The following is a 20,148-nucleotide window of genomic DNA, read 5'->3' on the forward strand; positions in this document are numbered from 1 at the left end:
GGTCCCCGCACGGCCGGGTCCGGGTCAGCCCCTCTCTCCTCGCCTGCCCCCCGGTGTCCTCCCTCCTCGCCCAACCGCTGGGGGTTCCCGTGGGGTTTCTGGGGGTGTGGACTCCCCAGGGACTGCGTAGGCTTGGAACCCCAGCCGACCTGCCTTCCGGCCGGAGAAAGTTGTGGCTCCAAGTTCGTCCTCCCGCCCCGAGCCCGGGGGTCCTTCCTTCTCTCCGCAACCTGGGCGGCGGCTGGAAGGCTCCTCCGCCCCGTCCCCGGGGTCCCGGGGACTCCCTAGCGAGGTGGGGCAGGGCGGCAGGTGCAGGGAGGGGAGGCCCCCACAACCCTGGTGAGTGCCCGACCCCAATCCGGTCCTCTCCTTCCCGGCCCAATGAACAGTTCGTTCCTCGGAGGCGGGTTCCAGCCCCCCCCCCGCCCCCCCGGGCTCCCTCTGCCTCCACAAGGGCTCAGGGTGCTCAGGGGCCCCTGGTCCTCGGGACACTTCCCCTCTGCGGTCTCCCGCCCGCCTCCGGAGCTAGTGCTTGAGGTCTAGGGGACCTCAGCTTTTCGTCCTCGGCGCCCGAGAGAGGCAGGTGCCTTGGGCGGACGCGGCCACTTCTGCATTTTGAGCGCCTGCTTTGCATTCAGCTTCTAAACTGGGAGGAACCGGGGACAGCCGCGCGGCGCAGTGGCCGGGTTGGGAGGCCCAGGGTCCCAGCTTGCCCCAGGGCGCTCTGTGGGGCCTGGGTGGTTCGCAGCACCTTTGCACCTCCGTGACAGGAGGAACTGAGCAGGCGGTTTCTCGGGCTGCCATGCGCTTCATTCCCAGGTGGCCGGAATCTGGGCCCTAGAACGTGTTCGAGAGGCCAGAGGCTGTGTCCAGAGCCGGCCAGGCTTATAGTGAGTCCCTTACATGTAATGAATGAACGTCTGAACCAGTGAGCTGACCGGTAACAATTTGCCCTGGAGCGGGACTCAGTTCCTGCCACAGTTGATCTTGGTACAATGGGAGGAAAGAATTAGAAACAATGATTGTTTTGAGCAGCTGCCTCAGCCAGAGCCAGGAGCCTTCTTTCCAGATTATCTGGATGAGGAATCTGGGGTTGGAATGATGGTACTTATCAGTCCACATTTACCTACCGGGAACTTTTTCTGCAGGGGGTCTGAAAATTAAAGACACTTCTCATGACTAAGTCATATTTATTGCGTTGTTTGAGAAGAGTTCTTTCTTTTTAGCTTGTGTCCAAATGCAGTGTCCTCGGGACAAAGTGTGGAGTTGGCGTGGGAGGTGCCCATTGGGGAACAGAGATCCTGGAGTGGGGCCATGAGTCTGCGCACCAGCTGTGCTTTCTCCTCTAGACAGGCCAGCTGATGCCTAGGAGCTGGGGCATGGAACCTGGAGGTGGGGGGAGGGGGGGTAGATAGAACCGGGAGGGCCTCAAATGATGGTTGAGCTCAGAGAGGTGGGGTATTTTGGAAAGAGAATAGTTCTTGCTCTGGGAGAAGGAGGCATAGCAAGCAGCCTGCGGGGCACCTAGGAGTCTGGGCTGGTACAGGTTGGGGCTCTCTGTGCTGGAGAGGCTGGGGGTGACTCCTGCTCCTGCTTCAGAAGATGGGAGAGCAGAGGTATAGTATTGGGGAGATCGGATAATTGTGTGGTGCAGCGTACACATATCCCATGCTCCTCTGGCTTCATTTTTATGCTGGTGAAATCTGTTAGAATGATGAGGGGCACCTTTGGGGAGCCTGGCTGAGAGGAGGTCAGGGGATCTGGGGCTCCAAGTCATGCCCTCCTCCTAGGGAAGGTGGGGTGTACCTTCTCCACCAGGCTGAGTGGGCCAGGGCATATGCAGTACCTGCACCTGCTGCATCTCTAGCTGGCAGCACCCCACCTTCCTGAGGGTGGTCTCCCCCTGCCCTGGGTCTCCATAACTCACCTCTCTGCTTTTCTGTCTGGCTTCTGTTTGGGGGGTTCAGGCCTTCTCTCCAGTTTGTGTTATCTTGGGAGTGGTAGATGACCCTACACCTTGTTTTTGATCCCTCAGTCCTCCTCAACTCTCTGATGCACTGGCCTAACTTGGGACTTTTCAGTCATCTGCTGGTTTTGCTTGGATTTCTTGGTCTATTTCCTGGTGCCCTGGAGCCAAGATTTGCGTCTGCCTTCTGTAAACTGCTTAGGACAGCAGTTCTCAACCTGTGGGTCGCGCCCCCTGTGGGGGTCGAATGACCTTTTCACAGGGGTCGCCTAAGACAATCGGAAAACATATATAATTACATATTGTTTTTGTGATTAATCACTATGCTTTAATTATGTTCAATTTGTAACAATGAAAATACATCCTGCATATCGGATATTTACATTACGATTCATAACAGTAGCAAAATTACAGTTATGAAGTAGCAACGAAAATAATGTTATGGTTGGGGTCACCACAACATGAGGAACTGTATTAAAGGGTCGCGGCATTAGGAAGGTTGAGAACCACTGGCTTAGGAACGGCTGAGAGAGTGGGCTAGAGAGATGCCCAGGAGCACACATCCTGGCATCTCTGCGGGGTGCCAAGGGCTGGACTCTAGACCTTGCCAGAAAGGGGTCCTGTCACCAGAGGACCTCGGCCTGATCATTGCTTTTCGTCCTGTCTAGGGTACTTTGGCGGGAAGCGTGCTCACTGGGAGGTGGGGTGTAGAATCAGGACCAGATTGCCGGAGAACCCCATGGAGAGGAGGGGATTCGAACTGGGTGTTCTAAGAGCAGCTCCGGGACTTGCCCACGTTTCCTTCTCCTCTCCCTCAGAGTGAAACACTGGGCAGGTCTCCGCTGTGCAGTTGGAATGGAACAAGACCCCCAGTCTCTGTCTTTATCCGTAGTTGCTGAGAACTGCTACAGCTGGATTTGTAAAACCAGGGCAGCGGTCCTGTCCCCTCACCGGTCACAATATGGTCCAGTGATTTACCCAATGACACACTGTCCTATTTAAACACCTCCCTGCCTCTCCAGAAGAATTTAAAACAAATCTTAAGATGGGTTATGGTCCCACAGACCCATGATTGTGGTTTTATTTATCTGGCCTGCTTGTGGGTTCCCATGAAGGACGTTGAGGGGTGGGGATGGGGCAGGAAGCAGAGGGAAAGCAGGGCACAGAAAACAGGAACAGTCTTCAGCCTCGACTGGCTGGGGGACTAGGGGTCATTGTTGGTCATCCCTCGGATGGCAGACTAAGCCTGTAATCACAGGTTGATGCAGCAGCTGGGATGATGACAGCTTGGGGCTCAGGACTCCTGCCCAAGGCAATTGTGGCTGAACCTCAGAGGGCAGCCTCTCACAGGAGAAGGGGATGGGGAAGGGCATTTGGCCTGTTCCCGAGGGAAGAGCAAAGGAACTTAGAAGGGCTTTTCTATTCCACTGATAGAAATTGGTAAGAAGATACTCTGTGCTTTCCTTGGACATATCCACCCGAAGTGCTTGGACAAAGTAAGTATACTTCACCAGCAAGTTTACCCATAAGTGGCACTCGTTTGAGTGTTTGTTTGATTAATGGCTCATTTCTTCAAGAGTAATGAAAACAGTGTTGAATTTGGAGTTGAATTGTATTTGACCATTTCCTAGCTGCGTGGCATTGAGCAATGTCAGCACCCTTCCCATGTTCCTTTGGCCTCGAGCAATGACTGATGGGAGAAGGTGCATAAACACTCCAGCTCCCTCGCCTCTTGGTTGGGGTAACTTCGGGGCATGTTGTCTGCTGGCTCACAGGTAACTGGCTCCCTCCATTGGCTGCCTTCCCTTCCCTGTGCACTTTCTCACTGCCTTCCACTGGCCCTTGAACCCTTATCTTAGGATCAACATCTGGGGAATACCACCCTAAGAGAGGCTTTAGTCCGCAATTAAAAAGTCATTGGGAGTCTCTTGAGTTTCAGTTTCCCCAACTGTAAGACAGAACTGATAACTGTCTCACAGGGATATGGTGCTGTGAGCTCAGCCCGGGGCCTGGCAGAGAGCAAGCATTCAGGCAAACATTTACTGGCGCATTGATTAGTACCGACGGGGCTGTGGTGGATTTGGGAGTGAAAATTATAATGGACCACGGAGAATTATAATGCTGTCCTTAGGTTAGGTGAGGAACCCAGGTCAACTGCTCATGGTTTTCACATCTAGATTGTGCCCTGTGATGTGCTGAGGAATGTTTGGCTCTGCAGGGAGGTGAATAAGCCCGTTTTGTGGCGTTTGCTGGTTTCTGTAATGTAAATTTACCCACGTGGCCGATTTCAAGCTACTAACATGGCATCGCTCAACACTGAGTTGGGATGAGATGTGCTCCATCAGCACTTGAGAGCCAGTAGGAGCCAACCTCAGCACATGTCTGGTCATGTGTAAGCTGGGATGTGACCTCAGATCTTTTTTTAAAAAATACATATTTTCATTGATTTCAGAGAGGAAGAGAGAGGGAGAGAGAGATAGAAACATCATTAATGAGGGAATCATTGATTGGCTGCCTCCTGCACCCCTCAACACGAGCCGGAAACCCAGGCATGTGCCCTTCTGGTTCATAGGTTGATGCTCAACCACTGAGCCACGCTGGCTGGGCTGATCTCAGATCTTGATTTCCAGTTTCGTACACAGGGTGAGGAGGATAAGAATTGTACTAGGTGTCAAAATTTGGAGTATGTTCAGCCCTGGCCGGGTGGCTCAATTGGTTGGAACACCGTCCCATACACCAAAATGGTTTTGGGATCCATTCCCCGGGCAGGGCACATACCTGGGTTGCAGATTTGATCCCCGGTCAAGGTGTGTGCGAAGGCAGTCGATGGATGTTTCTCACCCTCCACCCCTTTCCCCTCTCTCTAAAATCAATTTTTAAAACCCAAAACATATCCTCAAGTGAGGATTAAAGAAAATTGGGAGTATGTTCAACGCTGCCCTGAACTGGCTGATTCACTGTGTGTGACATTTCTGGGTTCATTGAAAGATTACTGGAATGTTTATGCTATGAGTCTCTCAGTTTCCCTATCTCCAGGGCACGGGGTTAGATGATTCCACAAGTCCCTCCTAGCCTTTGGTCTCTTTAGGAAGGGTCCATTGCATTCTTCCTTTGTCCACACAAGAACAAAACCTTTCACAAAAGAAAACCTTTCGCGTGTCCACACGTGTGTTGCCCACTGTGGGGCAGCCAGCACTGGGCCATCCTAGGTTTTGCTATAGTCTTTTTCTGCTGGCCCAGGGAATTCGGTAGGCATTAACCCAGTAAAATTCCACCTTCCTTGTGTACCAGTGTCACTTCATCACACAGGCATGGTGTGTCCCCAGAGGAAGCCCAATGGGGACAGAGCGGAGAGATGATTTCTCATGGAAAAGGCAGTCCCTACTTCCCCGAACCACTATGCAATGTCATAGATGCCCAAGTGGAATCCAAGAAATGCCCACATGGAGAAATGGACTTTTATATGACAGAATTCAACATCCCTGCTTCAGTTTTTTTGTTGACAGTCCTCCCAAGGGAGTTTTGGACTCAACAATTCCACCTGTAGGAATTCTTACCCTAAGGATTCAATTGGACAAGTGCAGAAGAATACGTGCACAGTGATGTCCTTTGTAGCATTCTTTATAATAATAACCACCAGAATAAAAATGGAGACTAGATGTCCAATCATAGTAAACTTGTTAATTACGGTATATCTATGTGCTTTGGAATACTACGTGGCTACAAAACGTATAGGACAAAAGAAGTATATATATTAACATGGGAAATATATATTTCTAAAGAGCTGGTTCCTAAACAGTATGCTATTTTTATAAAATATATCATATCATCCATTTGTGTTTGCCTCTGTGTGGGGAGCCGCTACAGTGTTTTGGACAGGTTCAAGCCTTGGACTGATGAGAGGGCACAGTCCTCCATTGCCACGTGCAAGTCCCAGCTTGGAATGCAGGGCCCTCCCAGCACAATTATAGCCAACAGCTGTAGTTGTAAGCTTGAACCTATGGTCCGAACACGTGGCCCCTACCTGAGTGATGTAGGCTTGGTAGAGTTCAGGTGCATGTAGTTGAGTAGGATTGAAACCCAGGAGAATGTTGTAAACATCTTGGTCACACCCTTACTTTGCCTCGTGGAATCCGGCTATAAAATAAAGAAACGGCTTGTGGGCGGGCGTTGGTGCTGTCTCTCAGGGAAGCAGCGTCCCACCGAGACCCGGCTTTCATTCTCTTGTCTGTCTTTTCTAAGCCTTTCAGCCGCCCCCACTCAGGTTCACCCTTGACCGTGCTGGCGCGACACACCTCTGAAATGATGTTTGGCAAAATGTTACTGCTGCTGAATGCCTCATCATCCCAGGGTTTTTGTATGTGTGTGGGGAGGGGGTAGGGGGTGGGGGGGATAGAGAAGTTGTGCTTGGGGTTCACGGCTCTCCTGCAGTGAGTGAGGTCCAAACAAGGTGAAAACCATCTTCCTTAAAGATTGTGAACGAGAGCGTCAACCTTTCTATGTCTATTTGTGTGTTTCAAACTCTGCTAAATACCCACATGGTGGCTGTGGATATGGCTGCTGGATGTTTGTGCACAGTTAGGGTCCGCTGTCCGCTGCTAGAGTCCAGGAGGCCTCCAGAACTCCGGGGAGATGGGTGGTAGCCTCAGACAATGGGTGCTGTCTTCCTAAAGCTCATACACATCTCACAGCCGCTCGTATGGACATTTGGGACAAGGATCGCTCTCTTGTGCGTGTGCTGGGTTGTGTGTGTGACGGGGCAGTCAGACACAAGCTGCAGTGGAGTGGGGGGAGGCGGGGAGGCAGGGGAGGAGGTGTGTACGCTTTAGTCCTGTCTGAGGTGAGAGGAGGTTGGGAAACGTCTGGACCCAGAACCAGGAAACCAGTTCATGACTCTGTTCAGGGGTCACAGGGGTGGGTCAGATGGCTTTGCTCTGGGACAACTAGTTCTGTGGGGAATGCTCTACCTTCCTCATTGCGGGAGCTCCCGTGAGGGCCTGCGGGGCTTCCACTGAGTTGAGGAGAGATTGTAGGTCTGGGAGGGACACGTACCGCTGGGCTCTCCAGGGCTTTCTTTACCTGGTGCCTGGCTCTGCCTGTTTCCTGTCTGCCCAGGAGGAGGCTGCTCTTTCACTCCCAGGAAGTTGGGGAAATGCAAAGAGTTTACAAATGTAAAGAGAGGCTTCTGAAGGCCATTTTGAGGAGAAGTTCTGCTTTTTTTGTGGTGCTGGTTTTCTGTCAGGGTTAGTCAGCTGGGGACAAGGCAGCAGGGGAGAGTGTGAATGTGGTTTTGTGAAAAAACTTCCCCTCAGTCTCCTGGAAATGTTCTGGAAACCCCAGGACGTGCCCCCTGTCCTGGCAATTTGAGGGGCAAGAGATCTGCTGTGTGAGGGACCTGCTGTATGCAGTTGTAGGGAGTACACGACGTTAAAGGGGAGCGGATGTAAGATGCCCCCCAGTGGCTGCCCAGGGGAGGGCTCAGAACTGGGGACCCTGCCTCCACTCTCCCCTCCGGACTGCTGCTCAAGTGCAAGGAACCTCCCTTCTAGGCTGAAGGAGGCCAGTGGTCCTGGCTGTTGGGTTCCAGTTCTGGCCCCAGGTAGCAGGGAGGGGAAACCCGAAGATCTGAAGATCTCGGTGTCAGCCTATAGCACCAAAAAAGGAAGCAGTGCTGGGGTTCCCTGAGGAAGGGGATGTGAGGTCAGAGATGAGTCTTAGAGAAAGAGCTCAGTAAACAGGAAGTGTGGCCCGAGAAACCTGTGCTGGTCGGAAATGGGGAACAGGAGGTGCCCCTCCTCACCTGCCCGGATAGGTCGCAGGTCCCTGCAGAGCTGAGAGGCTAACCCACAGCCAGCCAGTTGGGGCTCTGAGCACCTGGGGTGATACAGGCCCCAATCACATGGGTCTCCACTTAAATCCTGTAATTACTGGACTGGAGAAGAGCTTAATGTGCCCTTCCTGAGTGAGGACACGAAACTACCCTGTAAAAGGCCCTCAGTCTTGCGAGATGCAGGTCAAGGAATGCTTCATCTTATTTGCCTCATTAGGGCCAGCGTCACCTCCACCAACTTCCCATGACTTCCTCTCAGTCACACGGAATTTCACACTCTGTTGGCTTTTAGCCCATGAGGAGTGCATCCTGGCTGGGCCCCTCTGGTGGAAGGTGATGTAGGTGCTGCTTTAGAGAAGCAGATGTGACCATGCCCTTCCCTGGGGGTCTGTAGATATGAGAGAGTTAGCTATCTAGGGCTTTGGTTTCTCTGAGCCAGAATCTAAGTCGCGTGTGCGCGAACACACACACACACACACACACACACACACACACACACGTGCATATACACTCCATACACACACTCTCACAGATCCATACTTATACATTCACACACATACACACAGCTTTTTCTGTCTGGAGTTTTTACTTCCTTTATGCCTTTTTTTGGTCTCACTCCAACACCCCGATTCTCTGATGTGAGGCTATGGGCCTTTGGGCTTCTTTCTAAACATCTATCCAGATGTTGGGATTTCCATCTTTCTTCCTGGGGTGGTTGTGGGGATGAAGTGAGTCGGAGCAGGTAAGAGCCCGCAGTAGGCTGGCATTTATGGTAGCTACCTGTTATTCACATGTGTTGTCTTATTATGAGCACAATAATAACACTGTGATTGTTCTGCTCCTGGTTTATGGGGAACAGGTGTCCAGGCCTCCTGCAACTAGTCTGCTAGTTCTCTTTTCTACCTGCCTTCAGGTAAGTGCCTCTCTTGTCAGGCAGGGCAAGCCACCTTCTCCCATATGCCTTTCCCTTCCTTCTTGTATGATGCTTGACATTCTTTGAGGTGGGGAGGGGCAAAGCCTTTTATTCACAGTCACAGTAAAGCTGAGAAAGTGCGGTTCATGCACCAGCACACTTGACCTTAACTTTCCTCCTGGTGGTGTTTGATGCTTAGACCCTTTCCTGAGTGGAGAGCTTGGGAGAGCTTGGGTGGATCACAGGGGGCCTGGCCTCCGTGGGGTGGGAAAGGGGATGGAGGTACATTTCGGGAAGGGAGGCTCAGGGATCAGTGGGGTGGGCAGGTCCCAGAGAGGACACGGGCCTGGCCAATAAGTGGGCCTTTTATTGAATAACTCAGGCAGGCAGGAGGCAAAATTGCATCCTGTTTCTTTCCAAGGCAGCCCGAATTTTGCCCACGTCCAGGACAGGCTCGGGTTTGGGAATCGGGAGGTGGAATCTCTTGTAATCTCTAGATCTTGGCAGGGCCCCAGGCCACAGCTCAAGTCTCATTCCTCGTGTGGCAACAGGGCTGGGGTTTCCTGTTTGCCATCTACATTTCTTCCTGCCCCGATAGCAGGGGGCCGCAGTGCAGACGGGCCAGCGCTATCTCCGTCAAAGCTGCTTGGCTGCAAAGCAGAGTCCTCAGGAGACCGGCTGGGTTGGTCTTTAACCCTGTAGCACGAAGCACTGTGTCCGACAAAGTGCTTGTCCAACCCAGGAGATACAGATTGTCCCCAGAGGGCAAGGCGGAGTTCAGAGGAGAGGTGGGGAAGGCCCCAAAAGGGGAAGTCTCCAGCGAGCATTTCCTTTGCATCTGGGCCCGGGGCTGGCTTCCTGGCTTCCCGGCCTCTGTGGTGTGGTGCCTGGCTTTGCGTGACGGGCCCTTTGGGTTGGCTCTGCGCCTGCATACACTGGCCCTCTGGGGGCTCAGCGTTGTCCCCTTACCCCTTCGGAATATTAGTTATGGGGCCGGGGGGGGGGCCCTAAAGGCCACACTCAGTTTGCTTTTAGGAAATTCTGTCCTCTCCACTCTCGAAAAGCTGCTTTGAGAGGCGGGTGTTGGTGTCCTCGGTCTCTGTTCCTGTCAGATTTCACGCTGGTTCTCAGCCCCGGTTGTACATTGGCAGGACCTGGGGAGGCTTTTAAAATGCTCACCCTGGGCCCCACCCAGAGCGTCTGATGTTACAGCCTGGATGTGGGTATTTTAAATCACCATTCTGCCTCCCCCCAGCCCCACCCTCTGACCCTGGGAGAGCCTAAAGAGGACCTCTGAGATGTCCTGTGGCGTCTCAAGGTCAGTTGCTCCTCAGTCCCCGTTAGGTTTCAGCGGAGGCCCTGCCAAGTGTGCAGCCCTCTCACTGCTCAGGGGTGGTCCTGTGGGGTGGCCCCCGGTATTTTCTGTGGAAATCACGCCCCTCCCCACGCCTGGCCCTTTTCCTAGCTATACTTTCTTAGACACGGACTGCCTGTGTCCTATAAATTAGCTGTTGTCCCCCACCTTCCATCCTACTCTGGGAGCTCAGGTGGGAGTGGGGAGGGGCTGGGCTCCTGCTATACAACCAGGAAGACAGTTTAGGAGACAAAAAAAAAAAAAAAACCCACCAAAGTGGGGCGTGGTTCTTCATCTCACCCTGGACTTTCCTGCCAGGGTTTGTCTACCTTTCTGTTCTGCATTTGTGTCCCCTCCCTGCCCTTCCTTCCCACTGGGGACTTTCCAGATAAGTGAGCTGAGAACCACTTTGTCTCTGGGCTGGAACTGTATAGCGATTAGCCTGAGTCCCAGGGATGCTCCAATGCCCGATTAATCGCCTTGTGTTTTCGGGGCTCCCTGGCAGAGTGGGAGTGAGGACACTGGAGCTTGGAGGAACCAAGAGCTAGGGACAGAGGAGCGTCTACTCTTTGGAGCAAGTTTTGTTTTATTTATTTGTTATCATTTTTTTGAAGCGAGTTTTGGATGGCTTTTCCCACCTGCTTGCGTTTCTTGAGATTTGATGTTTGCCCTCTTCACAGGAAGCTGAGCTGGTGACTTCCATTTATCTGGGAGGCCCGGAGTGGGAGGCTGGAAGCACCTGTGAGTGGGAGGTAGGTCTGTGAGAAGGAAGAGGAAGGGATCCTTCCTGCAATAACTTCAGGGTTTTGACTGGTCCAGAGCTTGGGCAAGTCTATTCACCGTTCGTTCCCACAGCTCAGCCCCTCACTGCACCTGGCTATCCTGTGTGGGCAGCTCTTTCCTCCCAGCCTGAGGGTGTGTGGGAGAAGGTGACAAAGCCAGGAGCTGCTTCAAGCCCAGACATAGGGCAGGTAGTGGACGATGAGAGTGCCCACCAGGATCCCCTGTATCTACCGCATGTTGTGGGTGCTGACGTGGGGGGGCCTTAGCTGCTCCCTAGTCCTGAGAACTGCTCTTGCAGGGAAATGCCTGGTTGCTCAGCCCGTCCTCCGAGGGCTGGCCTGGAGTCGGTGACTGACTGGCACTGGATACAAAGGCCGGGCCTGCTTGTCTCAAGGTGGGACAACTGTGCAGTTATTCACACCCTGCAGCTCCCATGGGATCAGGCTGTGGCTGGACTCCAGCTGGGCCCACGTCACTCCCGGTCCTGCTTCCCTCGCTCCCTTAATGGGTTCTCCGGAAAGCATTTCCTCAGTAGCCACGTGCACAGGAACCCTCATTTCGGGCTGTGCTTCTAGGAACCCTCATTTCTGGCTGTGCTTCTAGGTTTTCCTTGGGCTGGCTGCTGAACCCACTCCCTCCCTCGAAAAAATAACGATAATGAGAATATTTGCAGGAGAGGCTCTGTGGCAGCTGGGGGTCCAGAGAGAAGAGGCTCCAGGTCCAGGAGGGAAGAGAAACACCAGAGGATGGTTTCTGTGTGGGAAGTGCTGGGAGGAAGGACAGGCTGAGGGGTGAGCTCCTGTCCCTCCCCCCGCCCCCCCCCCCCCCCCCCATCACAGCTCAGGGGCAGTGGGGACAGTTTGTGGGAAGAGCTGGGTTTTGGATCAGGGTCCAGAAAACATGTGAGGCTGCTCGGGTCTGAGGAGGAGCGAGGGCACACTCACGGTGGGTGAAACGCAGGCCTAGAAAGTTCTCCGTGGCTGGGATGTCATCATACTCAATGGCGTAGGAATCTTCCCTTTGTCAAGGCCTTCTCTTGAATCTCTTGAATCTTAGGGAGGGTCTTACCTCCGGGTTGTCTTTGAAGCAGGCAGCAAGTATGGATGGGCCTCCACATGGGACACATGAGGTTCCATGGACAGGCTGGATGGCATCGCCCAGGCCTTTAACGGAGCTGAGGAGAACCTGGAATATTCTGCCGGGGCATGTCATCAATGCCAGAGACTGACTGGTCGGTGGCCCCAATGTGTCTCCAACAGGATTAGGTCCTGGGAGGCTCCCGTCCCACCTTGGCTCTTCTAAATGATTCTTACAAGGCATTTTGGCGTCCAGGTAGGGGCCATAAATTCTTTTTTAAAAACTTTTGTTGTTGTTGTTAATCCTCATCTTGAGGATATTTTCCCACTGATTTTCAGAGAGCGTGGAAGGAAGGAAAGATGGGAGAGGGAGGGAAGGAGAGAGAGAAAGCGAAACATTGATGTGAGAGAGACACATTGATTGGCTGCCTCCCGCAGGCTTCCTTGACTGGGATCAAACCCCAGACCCTTCCATGTGCAGGTTGACCGTCTAACCCAGTGGTTCTCAACCTTGGCTGCACATTAGAATCACCTGGGAATCTTTTTAAAATCCTGAATTCTGGGCCTCATCCTCTGGAAATTCTGTTTCTTTGTTACTGGGTGGGGCCACAACATTAGTAACAAAGAAACAGAATTTCCGGATGAGGCCCAGAAATCAAGATTTTAAAAAGATTCCCAGGTGATTCTAATGTGCAGCCAAGGTTGAGAACCACTGCTCTAACCAATGAGCCACACCGGGCAGGACGGGGCCTTAAATTCTTAGTAATAACAGAGTTGCAACCAGCCAGCTGAGAGAATCCCTCTCTCTAAGGCTGCAGATGTTGGCAAGCACCTCGGAGGAAGTGTCCTCCACATTCCAGCCCATCAATGGTTTTCCTCTGGCCCTTCCTTACGTGAGAAACAATGCTCTGTTAAGGAGTCTCAGACTGAACTCTGAGTTTCCGGCCTTTTGTCAGCTCTGCTGCTGTGTTGGCCTTAAAGTGTATGTAAATTTAGCTGGCTTTACTTTTTCTGTCCCCTCCACCCCCCAGCTGGCTGGAATAACCAGTGATTTGTGGTGATGGCTGGAAAGTTTGTGGGGGGAGACACAGATGTTGTCCCTGAGGCAGACCAAGGAGGGGCTCGGTTGGGTCCTGTAATCAGTTACCTGTAATTTCAGTTCGACAACGTGGTAGAGGATGTAAGTATTTTCCTAACACTTTTATCCCAAGGAATGTAAAAGTACCAAGAAAAAAGGTGGGGAGGAGTCCGGCTGGAGGTAAAGATTGGGCAACATGAGCCTATAGGTCGGATTTATAGTGATGGCCTTGGTAAGATCACCTGACAGATTGAGAGTGACCGAAAGTCTTGGAGAATTCCCGCATCTGGGCCTCACGACTACTTGATTTATATCTGTAACCGACAAAAGAGTTTGTCCACCGGGCTCTGCAGATAGCCAGTTGCGCTGACACCGGGTGCAGTGAAAGAGAGTGGCGGTGATTGTATAGCGCTGCACAGGGGAGACCGGGTAGCTTGTGCTGGAAAAACCCGAGCTCCTCGATGCTTTACAGACAAGGGCTTTCACAGAACAGAAACCATGAGCGAGGGGCTCAGGGTCCTGGGCTGTGTTGATTGGTCAGTTCTTACTCAAGCTTCAGCAACCTGATTGTTTTCAACCCCTGGGGGCATCCTGTCTGGGTCTACTTGACTGTGGGAGAGAACACATCTTGGGGTTGTGAGTCAGTGACATTATCCTAAGAACAGTAGGAAAAGAACAGGTGAGTTTCGAGCTTTCCCAATACTTATTGAAGAGACTGTTGTTTCCTCATTAAGTATTCTTGCCTCCCTGGTCAAATATTAGTTGACTGTATATGCGTGGGTTTATTTCTGAGCTCTTAATTTTGTTTCATTGGTCTATGTGCCAGTATCATACTGTTTTGGTTACTAGACTGTTGTAGAAGACCAAAGAAACCCAAGCGATGCTTAGAAAAATGGAGTTACACAGCTTTATTAGGCCGGCGGTCTCAGAGGAGTTGCCTCCAAAGTCTGGAGCAAACCAATATGGTGGAAGCTCTTCTTTATACCCCTTTGGCTTCTTTGTCCCCCAGATATGGATCATACTTCCGGACCTTTCGCGTGTGTTGGGATGGGGGCCTTCAGATCATATCTAAGGGCCTGGCCTGGTGCCAGTGTTGATAACCCCTTCCAGGGGTTCATGGTTTATGGCCTCTGTAAAATGTGAGCATTTAGGTAACAGGTCTTGCAAGACCAGATTGTGGAGAAAGGGGCAGTGATTTAATTATAGGTTATCAAGAATGTACATTAGATTACTGGCACAGATTCAGATTGCTAGCCCCCCCAAACATCAGGGTTACATTGGAATTAGCCACTTAGCCTTCTCAAGACCTTTGCAATATAGTTTGAAATCAGGAAGTTTAATGCCTCCAGCTCTGTTTGTCTTTGGCAGGATTGCTTTGCCTATTTGAGGTCTTTTGTGGTTCCATACAAATTTTAGTACATTTTATTTTATTTCTGTGAAAAATGCCATTGGAATTTTGATAGGGATTGTATTGGATCTAGAGATAGCTTTGGATAATATTGACATTTTAACACTGTTCTTCTGATCCATGAGCATGTGATATCTTTTCATTTATTTTAGTCTTATTCAATTTCTTTCAACGAAGTCATATAAGTTTAAGTGTGCAGATATTTCAACTCCTTGCTTAAATTTATTCCTAAGTATTTTATTATTTCTGATGCTATTATAAATGGAATTGTTTTCTTTATTCCTTTTCAGATAGTTTGTTGTTAGTGTATAGATATGCAACTGATTTTTGTATGTTGATTTTGTGTGCTGCAACTTTACTGAATTCATTGATTAATTCTAACAGTTTTTTTGGTGGAGTCTTTAATGTAAGATCATCTTATCTACAAACAGAGACAATTTTGCTTCTTCCTTACTGATTTAGATGCCTTTTTAAAATTTTTCTTGCCTGATTGCTCTGGCAAGGACTTCCAGTACTATGTTGAATAGGACGGTGAGAGTGGGCACCCTTATCTTGTTCCTGTTCTTAGAAAAAAAGCTTTCAGTTTTCATCGTTGAGTATGATGTTAGCTGTGGGCCTGTCATATGTGGCCTTTATTATGCTGAAGTACATTCTTTTTATACTGAATTTGTTGTAATTTTTATCATGAAAGGATGTTGGATTTTGTCAAATGCCTTTTTTTTTGCATCTATTGAGATGATCATATGATTTTAATCTTTCATTTGATTAATGTCATTTCATTCTATGGCATTTCATTATAATGTTGATGAAATGCCTTAGGAACTTAACTCTTGTTTATATCAACTAGCCTATGGTAAAATTGTGTCATTATACATCGTTTTGCTTAAAGTTATAGAACCAATCGATGACACTGAGGCCTGACTGCATATATATAATTGAAATCTGAATATATATTTATTCAAGTACATGTATATATATTAATATTTTATGCTTACATACTAGTATATATATGTTTAAAACACATTTTTATTATTGATAGTATTACAGATATCTCCGATTCCCCCTCATTATCCCCCTTGCTTACATATATTTTAAACAAAATTAGACTCATAGTTGTGAAGCATGTGTTTTCATAGTGTATTGTCATTTTCCCAGGTAATTCATTTGCCTTCACAGTATCATATTTTAATGGTGATTATAGATGTGTATGCTGTGATTTTTTGCCCTTAGCTCTGTTTGGGCATTTTTAGGTGGTTTACCAAACTTTAGTAGAATCTGAGCCTTCCTGTCAGATGAATCTCTATTCTGTGTTTGGAGGTCTCTTCAGGGAAGACTCACTGGTTGACCTTGGGACCAAGTTGGGTGTCAACATTCTCTGTGGCTAGGGCACTCGTTCTGGAGCTGTCCACGGTGGTCATCTTTCCTTTGGGCGTTTTTTCTCTCAGAGGCTGTGGCAAGCAGAGGCAGCAGCCGGCAGTGTGGCATCTCACTAGCCCTGGGTCACCTTTGGGCTGCCCATGCTGTGGGTCTGGAAGGGGGACAGAGAGCCACGTGCCCCTGGTCCCCTGGCCCAACTTCTGCTTATTCCTAAGGACACAACCTAACTCTAACCTCTGCTTCTCCTTTCAAATACAGGTCTCTCCTTCTGATGAAAAGAGGAAAGAAGAATGGACTACAGTCACCAAACTTCCCTTGTCCCATGTGGAAAAGATAAATACATTTCCAAGTAAGTCTTTTTGCTGTCGTGTTGTGTCCCCATGTGGATGGAAGCCACTGGCAGAGATGCCTCCTCTGTACATGAGAGAGCTGAGGCTCTTATGTGTGAGAAAGAGCTAAATAAGTAGCTGAGTGTGGACTAGTAAAAGCATCAGCAAGGCTGCTGCTCTAGATAACACGTCCCCAGAGTCTGGCCATAGAGAGTGAACTAAGGGGGGATCTTTAAGATATGGCACCTTTGAAAGCTCAGAAAAGATGGTGTCCTGGAGGGCTACCAGGAGGAGGAGTCAGCAGTGGCTGCTTACTGTCCTGTCTGTGGTGTCCCCCAGGGAGTCCCAGCTGAGTTGTGTCCCTATACTGCTGCGGTTCTGGCTAAATCACAAGTTCCCCTGAAAAGGAGAAGACAGTGTTATTGCTTTATAGGCAATAAAATCTCCTGAACTCAGCTTTTTGCTAATGTGACGGGGCTGAGCCAAAATGGGCTTTTTTGAATTATAAGTTTCAGGTTATATATTTATATCCAACACAGGGATTTACACATCCTGGAAGCTCTCTATCTTAATTAAATGTTTAATTTTTCTGAGTTCAAATTGTACTAATTTTTTAAGACACCCTTGGCCATCTACAGACACATGTTGTGTGAGATAACGGATCATTCCTATCGCTACACTGAAGGATTTCCCCAGGGACTTCTACTGACCAGTAATTTTGCATTCTAGTTTCAGATCTGTGTGTTCAAAAGTACCAAAAGTTTTTTGGTTTAGGTTGTTTGGAGTCACATTTTTCACTAATTCATTTAGGCTTGTGTAGAATTACTCCAATTTATCCGGACTTAGCTTGTCAAGAGCTTCTTAGAATTCCCAGCCAGCTTTGATCTCTGGCATGGCCCCAAATATCCCCATTGAATGGCTCCATTGCCCCTTGTCTGAGAATAGACAAAAGCAACTAGCAGCCTCCTCAAGCTTCTCTCCCTCCCAGCCCTCATGCACTACCATGCATTTTTAGACAAAACTCAATCAGACTATTCTTAGGTTTGATGAGGGCTCATCCTGATCACAGAGGGGTGAAGCCCTCTCTCTCCCAGGCTCAGTAGAGCTGGGTCCCAGGGGGAACACCTGGAAATCAGTATTTAGCAGCTAAGAAAGCCTGGTAACAGGCTTGTAGGTTAAAAAACATTTTTTAAATAAATGAAAAGCACCTAGAATAGAATATTGCCAGGGCCCAGAAACCCTCTCATGCCCACTTCTAGTCACTGCTCCCTAAGGTGAACCACTATCCCAAATTCTAATACCCATTTCAAACTTTATATAAATGGAATCGTACAATATGTGCTCTTTTGTGCCTGGCTTTTACTCAGCATAATATCTGTGAGATTCATCTATGTCGTGTGTAGTTTATTCATATTCTCATTGCCATCTAATATTCTGTTGTGTGACTGTAGCTGCCTTTATTCATCCATTCACTGTCGATGGGAGTTTGTAAGTTTTTAAACACAGGTTTTGTCCATGAAGCATAAATCTGTGTCTATGAAGCATTCTCAAAAGCTCAGAAGTTTTTGAGTCTCACGAAAAAAGCCTCCAGCGATTGTCCTCTTCTAACTCCCAGCATGCACGAGGGAGGAAAGGCTGAGAGGCAGGAGGCCTGTCTGTGAGCTCATTTACTGGGGTTTGAAGAGCAGCGTCAGAGCTGCCCACCTTCGCCAGCAGACAAGGCCCGCCTTGGTTTTCTAGAGTTGCTCCTTACGTTCAGTCTGTTCTAGGTGGTGTTTACTATTGATCTTAATCCTGGGGGAAGATGGCGATGGGGGTGGTGGTAGACTCTGTGTGTATGTGTGTGTGTGTGTGTGTGTGTGTGTGTGTGTGTGTGTGTGTGAGTGTACACACACGTGTGGACAAGCACCCAGAATAGGGTGAACGAGGCCAGGTTAGAGGTGAGAAAAAGAGGGAACAACTGCATTATAAGTGGCTTCAGCTACGAATGTTTTACCTCTTGTATTTTTTCGCCTAAGGAATGAGCTTCTCCTGCATCTGAAGACCTACAACCTGTACTATGAAGGCCAGAATTTGCAGCTCCGACACCGTGAGGTGAGGAGGCCCCGGGGAAGGCCTGTGCGGCTCCAGTCTTTGTCTCAATGTGTCCTGGGTCTGAGGGGCCCTATGTCCTGGATCCCTGTCCCTCCAGCCACAGTGAGTGGCCTCTCATTTAGGGCTAGTACCAGCCTGACTGGGGGGAATCCTCCAAAGGGAGGCTTTTATGAAATGACCTTTTCAGATGGCTTCCAAGCAGGCTTCTGCCCTTGGGGCAATTCAGGTACTTCCCAGTCCTCTATGTTTACACATTTTGGCCCACGTCTTATGTTGCAGCAACCCGGGTACATCATCTAAGCTCTGGGTGGTACCCTTCGCCTTTCTCCAGAACTGCAGCAGCCTTCCTAGGTGTCTTCTTGGAAAGCCACTTGTTATGCACCTGTCTCTCCCCAGCCGCCATCCTGCATCTAAGCTTACTCCTCTTGTATCCATTTCTGTAAAACCTGTTATCAGATAGGTGGTGAGTTATACAGGAGCCTGGCAGAGTAATTTATACTCAAGTGTTCTTGACTGATAAGAAGGTATGTGTAATACCCTTCTAAACACATTTTCAGGTTATCAAGCCAGGGTGATTTAATCCATAGAAAAAGATAGCCATTGGTGGAATTTCAGCCACTAAGGCAGGCTGGTTGGGGATGGGATGTGGACGCAGTGGCCTTCTCTGTGTCCCTCAAATAATTCCACTTAGGCAAAGCCCTACTGTGGGTTAAATTCTGTCTTATAGGAATGTAACGTAAAGCAATGATGCCAGCATAGACCATTTAGAAGGCCATATATGTCGTCTGTACTTAAATAAAGCCTTTCTCCCCAAGATCCACAAATGTCCTAAAGTTGCTCAGCTCTTCTACATTCTTTTCAAAAATACATATATTTTTATTGATTTCAGAGAGGAAGGAAGAGGGAGAGAGAGAGAGAAACACCAATGATGAGAGAGAATCATTGATCGGTTGCCTCCTACATCCCCAACCCCCTACTGGGGATTGAGCCCGCAAACTGGGCATGTGCCCTTGACCAGAATCGAACCTGGGACCCTTCAGTCCACAGGCCGATGCACCATCCACTGAGCAAAACCGGCCAGGGCTCTACATTCTTTTATTCCCTCTCCCTGTCTAAGGTTGATCCTGGGGCTCAGGTTAGTTGTCCCCTGGACAGGTATCATTTTCACCCAGGGGGCTTGTCCTGAAGATGTGTCCATGGCTCGGGTCTGACATCTGTGGGTCCTGCCCAAAATAGATTTTTCTTCGACTTGGAGACAAGGCCTGACCCTTTTAGGCACTGACCTCAAAGCTTCTACTATTTAGTGGTTGGGCCATTAACAAGATTTTAGTCCTTAAACAGCTTTTTCGGGGTGTGTCCTATAGAATAAATTCCCAAAATGCTTGGTAATTAAAGAGTTTCATGGTCATAAGTGAAATCCATTTCTCCGGATCATGCAAATACCCTTAGAATGCTTTCACATTTAACTTATTAGTGAACAACCCTTGAGTATAAATTTGGAATTCTTGCAAGATTTATCTACCTCTTGCATAGTCACAATCTAGCCTGTAAGCTTATTATAGGCTCTGGGAAGTTCTGCTGTTAAGAATTATGATTAACAGCATCTCCCAACACATGATCACGTGACACCCTTTTAAAGGTAACAGTTGATCTGCTAGAGCAGTGGTTCTCAACCTTCTGGCCCTTTAAATACAGTTCCTCATGTTGTGACCCAACCATAAAATTATTTTCGTTGCTACTTCATAACTGTAATGTTCCTACTGTTATGAATCGTAATGTAAATATCTGATATGCAGGATGGTCTTAGGCGACTCCTGTGAAAGGGTCGTTCGACCGCCAAAGGGGTCGCGACCCACAGGTTGTGAATCGCTGTGCTAGAGGATTCTGTATTCTGCTAGGTGTTCTGTGTATTCTGTAGAATAAACTTGGGGAAATGTTAC

The 20,148-nt window shown here is 49.3% G+C and overlaps 1 protein-coding gene across 3 annotated transcripts in view; it reads left to right on the forward strand.

The window, feature by feature from the left end:
• The first annotated feature begins 3,341 nt into the window (after nucleotides 1-3,341).
• The window catches only part of RASSF2 (Ras association (RalGDS/AF-6) domain family member 2), a 31,111-nt gene continuing 14,304 nt past the window's right edge, over nucleotides 3,342-20,148 (forward strand). Inside the window, exons 1-3 of one of the 3 annotated variants that reach the window (XM_005874676.2) lie at nucleotides 3,342-3,462; nucleotides 16,044-16,134; nucleotides 18,133-18,208. In XM_005874676.2, coding sequence (XP_005874738.1) covers nucleotides 16,076-16,134; nucleotides 18,133-18,208 — 135 coding nt within the window. In that variant the 5' untranslated portion in view covers nucleotides 3,342-3,462; nucleotides 16,044-16,075. Of the gene's footprint in view, nucleotides 3,463-10,674; nucleotides 10,816-15,836; nucleotides 16,135-18,132; nucleotides 18,209-20,148 lie in introns of those variants that run through there. The other 2 variants (XM_005874675.2, XM_014546487.1) reach the window with 2 other exon arrangements.

The sequence above is a fragment of the Myotis brandtii genome, unplaced genomic scaffold (genome assembly GCF_000412655.1).
Source record: "Myotis brandtii unplaced genomic scaffold, ASM41265v1 scaffold45, whole genome shotgun sequence".
NCBI lineage: Eukaryota > Metazoa > Chordata > Mammalia > Chiroptera > Vespertilionidae > Myotis > Myotis brandtii.